The 8,416-nt window shown below is 46.8% G+C and overlaps 1 protein-coding gene across 1 annotated transcript; it reads left to right on the top strand.

The window, feature by feature from the left end:
* Window positions 1-37: 37 nt before the first annotated feature.
* On the top strand, window positions 38-8,216 carry SIGIRR (single Ig and TIR domain containing). The gene is made up of 9 exons (XM_074230685.1): window positions 38-121; window positions 1,312-1,507; window positions 2,313-2,443; window positions 2,539-2,679; window positions 5,863-6,006; window positions 6,186-6,288; window positions 6,419-6,569; window positions 7,121-7,313; window positions 7,749-8,216. Exons 1-9 carry the CDS (start codon window positions 115-117, stop codon window positions 7,931-7,933), a joined length of 1,251 nt encoding a protein of 416 aa, XP_074086786.1. The 5' UTR covers window positions 38-114; the 3' UTR covers window positions 7,934-8,216.
* Window positions 8,217-8,416: the final 200 nt, after the last annotated feature.

Below are 8,416 nucleotides of genomic sequence, written 5' to 3'. Positions count from 1 at the left end.
TGGCAGGGGCTTCCTGTGGACTGGTCCTGGTCCTCTGACAGGAGAGCTGACTTGGGCCTTCATCCGGGCAGTTCACAGAGAGGTTCCAGAAGCAAAGGTCCTTCCGGCCTGGCCATGACAGGTAGGGGACAATCCCGGGAGGGTTTGTCGTGCCTTTTTTCCCCTTCAGCCTAGGCTAAGGTTGAAGCTTGACTCCACATCTCCCATACCATTCTCTACTCCCATGTGAACCCCAATTCCCTCCCCTGGGGTGAACAAAGCTTCCTCATCCTATTGCCCAGAGGATGCCAGGTCCATCAGATGGCCATCTAGTACTCTGAGCTGGAAAGGGGAAGGAGGGTTCTGGGCCTGATGAATCACTTCCAGGCAGCTCTAAAGTACCTAGGCTTCGGTTGGGTGAGGTGGAGAAAACGTCACCCTTCTCACTTTCTAAGGGGCTAACCTTCCCACAGAGTCCAAAGTTTCTCAGGCAAGGTAATCTGACATATAGAGAAACTGAGGCCTGGCAAGGAGAAGTAACTCAACCAAAACCACAAAGCAAGTCAGAAGCAAGGTCAAATCCAGGGCCCAGATGTCTCTACCTCCAGGCTGCTCTCATCCCTGTCCCTGCCACAGTGCTAATTCCCTTTATCCTATAGCCCTGCTCATGGAGCATTGGGTGGGTCTGTTGCACAATACATTCTCTTGATCTCAAGGGGTGGTCCCTTCCTCTATCTGTCCTCAGTTTCCTAATTCGTTTGGGAGTTGGACCAAGTGATGTTTAAGTTCCTGTCTGGAACTGAGATTCAAGGAATCTTATGATTGTATCACAAATGAGTCACAAGGATGACTCCTAGGGTTTCAGAACTGGAGAGCCTGGCATCACAGGAATGGCCAGGAGCAACAATGGCATGGCCAGCTGAATAGAGAGGGAGCAGAATGGGGAACCCTAGAGGATTCTGGTCTCTTGATAGGGGGAGCAGCACAATGGCAGGTCAGTGTTTTCCCACCATCCCAGCCTCCATCCTCCTCTATGTATGGAGGCCAGGATCCTTCTTGCTTTAGGGCTGTGCTAACAAAGTTCACTGGCCAAGATAGGCCTGTGTCTCCAGAACAGGATTGGCCTGTGACCCCTGTCCATCCACCCTGAAGGGTTGGAGCAGCTGTGAACTTCACATATGCTTTAAGGCCTCAGGAGGACCCCCTGCATTTAGGTGGTCAAGGGCAAATCACTTGTGACGTGGCTGCCCCCTGGGCTGATAGGCCAGAAAAAAGAAGGGCAGTCTGGCCCATCAGAGGCTCACCACATCAATGGCTGGTTTTTCCCTGCAGATCTCTGTGATGTGGCCCCCACTCTTCTCACCCCCTTGAAGAATCAGGTCCTATTTCCAGCCCTGAGGAGCACAGTTACTCTGAATTGCACATTCTCAGTGGCCTTCGAGGCTCACTGCCGCCCTGATGTCCAGTGGCTGAAGGATGGGCATCTACTTGGGAACCACAGCCTTTATGACATTCAGGAAGTTTTCTGGTAAGGATGGTTTTGAGTCTGAGGTACTTAGAAACCAAGACTGGGGAAGAGAAACAGGAAAGTCCAAGTGCTTCTTCCCCACCCTTCCAGGGACAAGCAGGGCAAGCAGAGGCAAGTAGAGATGGGGACAGTGACTACCTGGTCATAGAGGAGAAGATTGGGGCTAGGGAGGATTGACCCTTGCTACCCAGGTCTTGGTAGTCCCATAACTCTACCCCTAATTCCAAGGCAGCAGAAGGAGACCATCCCAGCCAGAATGCCCCCACCCTTCCCTCTAAAAGTTGGGTTGGAGAGTGAGTGTCATGGACATTGCTTGAGGGGGGATGGAGGGGGAGCTGAGAGGAGTGATCTCTTGGCCAAGATGGATGCCAAGGGAAAAGAACTGGGGGAGTGAGTTGCTGGAACATAAGCCTCAGGAGGCGAGTGACCACCTGATACAGATGAGGTAGTGGGGTAAGGCGGAAAGGATTGTTTGGATCCTGGAAGGGAGAGGGATTCAAGAGTGCTGGCCCAAGTCACACACACCTTTCTTCCTCCCTTTCCCAACCAGCCTTCCTCCTCACAGTTCCAAACAGAGCCTCTTAAGGGACTGTGTCATAAGATCAGGTTGGGGCCCGGGTGCTCTAGAATTACCTTCTTCTGAGCCCCAACCTCTCTCCCATCCTCCACTGCCTAGCCACTATGGGAGATGTTAGGCCAAGGCACAGGGACTGACCCCTCCTTTCCAGAGACTCAGAGCTGTAGGCTCAGCCTTCTCACTGCAGGGGCAGTGAGTGTGGCTGGGGCCTCTCATGGGTCTCCTCAGGGCTGGGGCCAATGCATCAGAAAGTCTCATGTCCAGTGTCCTGGGGGCCAATCTGACAAGTGTCCAGGACTATGGGATCTTCACCTGTGCACTCCGGAATTTCAGTGCTTCATTCACACTGCAAAGGACAGGTATGGCCATGGGTGGGGGCCAGGTGGGTGTCTGAGTGCCCTGCACTGCCTTGGAGGTACCCAGCTACAGGATGGCACCTTCTCCTCCCTCCCAGACCCTGCTGGTCATGTCCTGGCTGTTCTTGCCTCCCTTCTGGTTCTGCTTGTCCTGCTTGTGGCTGCCCTGCTTTATGTGAAATGCCACCTCCGGGTGATGCTCTGGTATCGGGACAAGTATGGGGACGTGGAAATGAATGGTGAGAAGCTCAGAGTGAGCGGGGGGGGGCTCAAGCCTGGATTGTGTCAAGGTCCTGCCCATCCCACATCATACTACAGGGAGATTGTGTTCCCCCATAAGAAACAGATTTTATAATTATCACAACAATCTGGTACTGACTAAGAAACAGAGTGGTGGATCAATGGAACAAACTGGGTACAAATTCTGTTAGAAAAAATAGTAGTTTTCCTTTATAATCAAAGAGGACCATATCATCATATATACCATAGCATGAATTATACAGTATGCATATTATAGTGAGGGGGAAGGCATCCTTCTTACCATCTTTTCTAGAACTGTCTCACCCCATGGGCTGTTTTGATAGGAAATCACACTTCAGGTAATGTTGAGATGTAACTTAGTATACTTACAAACCCAAAAGATCCAAACATTTGGAACATTTTTGTTCCAAACGGAGACTCATTATTTGGCAAAAACTGCCAGGAAAACTGAAAAACAGTAGGCATAGACCACTGTCTCACATAGTATATAGCAAGAGAAGCTCAAAATGGGTACATGATTTACACATAAAGGATGTTGCTGTAAGTAAATTAAGAGCATAGAATAATTTATCCATCAGATTTATGGATAAAAGAATTTAGGACTAAAGAATATACAGAGAGCATTATAAAACATAAAAGAGATCATTTTAATTACATAAACTTCCTGTTAATTATTTTCCCCAATTATATGTAAAGAGTTTTCAACATTCATTTCAGAAAAATTTTCTTCCTCCCACCCTTCCCTTCCCTCCTCCTGCCCTAAGATAGCAAGCAATCTGATATAGGTTATATGTGCACAATCATGTTACATATATTTCCATATTAGTCATACCATGAAAGAAGGATTAGAACAAAAAGGGCAAAAGCACAAGAAGAAAAAAGCAAAAAACAAATAAAAAAAGTGATCATAGTCTGCTTTGATCTGCATTCAGCCTCTATAGTTCCTTCCCTGGATGTGGATGGCATTTTCCATCATAATTCTTTTAAAATTGTCTTTGCTCACTGTATTATTGAGAAGAGCCAAGTCTATCATAGTTGATCATCACACAGTGTTGCTGTTAACTGTTTAATAAAATGAAAAAGATTTTGCAAAAGAAAAGCAATGAAACCAAAATTATAAGTAAAAGAGAAAACGGGGGAAATTTTTGTAGCAGGTGTCTGATAAAGGCCTCACTTCTTAAATATATAAAGAACTGAGTTCAATTTATAAAAATATAAGTCATTTCCCATTTCAAAAATGGTCAGAGGAGACTAGCAGGCAGATTTCAGATAAAGAAATTAAAGCTATCAATGATCTCATGAAAAAATGCTTCAAATCATTATTGATTAAACATTTCTGAGATACCGTCTGACACCTATCAAAGTGGCTAATATGACAAAAAGAGGAAAATATTATATTTTGAAGGGGACATGGGAAAATTGGAACAATAATGTAATGTTGGTAAAGTTAGGGACTGATTCAACCATTTCAGAGATCTATAAAACTATGCATGCCTTTTTTTTTTTTTAAGGTTTTTGCAAGGCAAGTGAGGTTAAGTGGCTTGCCCAAGGCCACACAGCTAGGTAATTATTAAGTGTCTGAGGTCAGATTTGAACTCAGGCACTCCTGACTCCAGGGCCCAGTGCTGTATCCACTATACCACCTAGCCTCCCCTGTACATGCCTTTAAATTTATTTATTTATTTTTAGAGATATTTTTTTTTTGCAAGGCAATGGGGTTAAGTGGCTTGCCCATGTGCATGCCTTTTTAAAAAAGATTTCTGAAAACATTTTTACTTAAAGTTTTGAATTATAAATACTATCCCCATATTCCCCCCCCCAGGTGGTAGATAATCAGATATAGGTTGTACATGGGCAATAATGTGAAGCGTTTCCATATTATTCATTTTGTAAAAGAAGACTAAAATGAAAGAAAGTGGAAAAATAGCATGTTTTAGTGGGTATTTAAACAATATCAGTTCTTTCTCTGGAGGTGAGTAGCTTGCTTATCATGAGTTCTTTGGGATTGTCTTGAATCGTTGTACTGTTGAGAACAGCTAAGTCATTCACAGTTCTTAATCAAACAATATTGCTGATACTGTGAACAAGGTTCTTCTAATTCTGTTACCTTCAGTTTGCATCAGTTCATGTTAAGTTTTCTAGATTTTCTGAAATCATCTTGCTTCTCATTTTTTAGAGCACAATGATATTCTATTATAATCATATATCACAGTTGCTTAGTCATTCCCTAATTGATGGACATCCCTTTGATTTTTGATTCTTAGTCATCACAAAAAGATCTGCTAGAAATAATTTTTGTATAATTAGGTCCTTTCCCCCCTTTCTTGAATGTCTTTGGGATATAGACTTAGCAGTGGTGTTTTTCACTTTGTTTTTTCTCCTTTCATTGAAGTCTTCTTTCACAAAATGACTAATACAGAGATGATTTACCTAATTGTCAATGTATAACCTATATCTGATTGTTTACTGTCTCAGGAAGAAGGAAGGGAAGGGAGAGAGAAAAAGAGATGGAGGGAGAGAGGGAGTTTGGAATTAAAAATTTTAAATAAAAATGTTTAAAAATTGGGAAACAATAAATGGCTACTAAAAAAACAGATACCAGTGCCCATGGGCCATAGGACCAGAAACAGACAACACCACGCTCAGGCAACTGATCCCTTGCTTTGTTCTGCTGGGAGGTAGCTCAGTGTATGGAGTTAGAAAGCTCTAAGTTCAAATCCAACCTCCAACTCTTACTACCCTGGACAAATCACTTCACCTCTGTTTGTCTAAGTTTCCTCATCAGTAATAAGAGTAGCACTTGCCTCCCAAATCAAGGAATCTGATCCTTGCAAGGATCAAATGAGATATTTGTAAAGTGCCTAGCACATAGACATTTCATAGGTGTTTGTTTTTCCCCCTCTCTTCATCCCTCTCTCCTTCCTTTCTTCCTCCCTACCTTTCTTTCTCCCTCACTCATTCCTTTCCTCTTTTCTCCTTCCCTCTCCCTCCCTTCCTTCTTCCCTCTGTCCTTCCTTTCTTCTCTCTTCCCTCTGTCCTTTCTGCCTTTCTTTCCTCCTTTTCACCCTCCTTTCCTCACTTCCTCTCTTCCTCTATCCTTCCTTTCCTCCCTCCCTCCTTCCTTTTTTCCCCTTCCTCTCCCCCCCCCCTTCCTTTCTCAGATGGGAAGCTCTATGATGCCTACATCTCTTATACCAGCTCTCCAGAAGACAGGAAGTTTGTGAACTTCATTCTGAAACCACAGCTAGAGAATCGCCATGGCTACAAACTTCTCCTGGATGACAGAGATGTTCTTCCCAACTCAGGTACAGTTAAAGGGCTGAAGGGGTTGCCCTAGACAGTGCTCCCTCAGCAGATTCCCCTTCATGTCTCCAGAACTTTTTGTATGGGCTCTCCCACAATAGAGAGGACTATCTCTGGCTGTCTTCCCCCCACTGTGCAGCATCCTCCATTAGGGGTTCTCCTTCCCTCTGTTCTCCTCCAGAGCCCTCTGCAGATCTGATCATGAATCTCAGCCGCTGCCGGCGTCTTATTGTGGTTCTCTCAGAAGCTTTCCTGGGCCAGGCCTGGTGCAGACACAATTTCAGGTGCCACTGTGGGAAAATTGTGTGTGTGTGTGTGTGTGGTGGGTGTGTGGGGAGAAAGTTGGTGGTCATATGGTCTGAACCTGGAGGTCATGAACTCGTGGGTACTGAACCCCTGCTCTGCCTGGTATAGGGAAGGCTTGTGGAGGCTCCTTGAATTGTCCCGAAAGCCAATCTTCATCACATTTGAGGGTCAGACCCGCTATCCCTCACACCCTGCTCTCCGACTGCTTCGGCAGCACCGCCACATTGTGACCTTGTTGCTGTGGAAGCCAGGCTCCGTGGTAGGAGGGGAAGGGATGCCAGGGGCCTTTGGGAATGAAGGGTTTGATGATAGGAGGGGAAAAGGTCACTGTGATCTTTGGGGGCAAGGGCTCTATAGGAGGAGGGGAAAAGGATTCCAGGGTTTTTTTTCAGGGTGAGGAGCTCTATAATAAAAGAAAGGGATGCAGAGTTCTTTGAAGGTAAAGGGTTTGATAGGAGGCGAAGAAGCCCCTGTGATCTTTTTTGGGGAAAGGGCTCAATGGGAGGAGGGGAAGGGGTTCTAGGATTCTTTGAGGGTGAAAAGAACCATGGCAAGAAGGGCAGATGGCTTAGTGGTCCACTGAGGGTGATGGACTCTAAAGCAGAAGGGCTCCAATTCTCACTGGCCTCCACATTTGAGGAGCATATCTACAAAATATGTACATGTAACCCTTACACCCAGGGGGACTGTTGGGCCATGAGGCTGGTTTTCATAGATGCCTAGAAATCTCACATTGATACCCACCTAAAAGCACCCCCCCAGTCCAGAACCCTATCTAACAGTAAGTTACTCCCCTTGGTTGCCTTGTAGACCCCCTCCTCTGATTTTTGGAAGGAACTGCGTCTAGCCCTACCTCGAAAGGTGCACTACAGAGCCCTGATGAGTGACCCCCAGACTCAGCTCCAGGAGGACAAGGATCCTATGTTGACCCTCCATGGGGGCTTTCTGGAGGGTCGGCCTGGTCCAGACCCAGACCCAGACCCTGACCCTGAAGGAGACTTGGGTAAGGGTCCTGCTTCGAGACTTTGAAAAAGCCCTTGGGGGGAGGGTCCTGAGGGGGATTAGGAGGGAAAAAAGTCCTATGGAGGCTAGTTGAGTTGGGATCATGGCTCTGGGGCTCTGGCTCTGGGGCTCCCTGGGATGAATTTGAAGAAACTCCCTTCAGTTCCAGAGTCTTGGCTGGCAGAGTGCTGGGACAAGCATGGGATGTCTTGAGAGTGGCTATGACATTGGCTCAGCTTGGGTGACCCCACAGGGGCTAGCTTGCCTCCTTCTAGACCTCCCTCCACTCTGCTGCTAGGGTGAAAACTAAGGAGAAATTAGACATGTCTCAAAGACACAAAGAAGGCAGAAACCCACTGTGGATGGGGGAAGAGAGGGATCTGGCCCAGTTTGGGCCTAGAGTGGAAGGTGATCTTGACCTTAACTCTCTCCACAGGTGTCAGGGGACCTATCTTTAAAGACCTTCCCCCTCCTCGCATGAGTCCAATCCCTGAGTTGCCAAGTCTTAAGGCTTCAGGTGGGGAAGCCCAGCGGAATGAGATCGATGTCTCTGACCTGGGATCCCGTAACTACGGGGCTCGCACTGATTTTTACTGCCTCGTCACTGAAGATGACATGTAGGCCACCAAGGACCTCCTGCCTGCCCTTGCTCTGAGAGGCAGGGTCTCACTGCAGAGCCTTGGACTGAGTGGGACGGTGAAAAGGGCCTCCTCTTTTTCAGTGGCAAGACCATACCCTTTGCTGAGCGGGCAGATGGAAATCTTGGACCCTGGGGCTGTCTTTGCTGTATCTCTGGGATGGTCTGGTCCAGGGCATTCAAGTCTGAGGCCCTGGAACCCCAGGCTTCATTCGATTGCTATTTTCTCCAATAAAGTGATCATTCCCATCTTTAGAGTTGAACTCGGCTCTTCCTTGGGGGTCCAGAGATATGGGGCATAAAACTGCACCCATCCTTCGTGGGCAAGTGGTGGAGCCCGTGGTACTTTCCTTATTTCTTTGAAATTGAGATGCCTCTTTCTAGAGAATCTACCCCCCACCCCCAGGCAGAATTCTCCAGCTGCAACTCTGTTGGGTAATCCCTAGGGACCTCACCCAGAAGGGCCT

Source organism: Macrotis lagotis, chromosome 3 (assembly GCF_037893015.1).
Source record: "Macrotis lagotis isolate mMagLag1 chromosome 3, bilby.v1.9.chrom.fasta, whole genome shotgun sequence".
NCBI lineage: Eukaryota > Metazoa > Chordata > Mammalia > Peramelemorphia > Peramelidae > Macrotis > Macrotis lagotis.
Note: the sequence above shows the minus strand (reverse complement) of the source record. Positions and strands in the feature narration are given on the sequence as shown.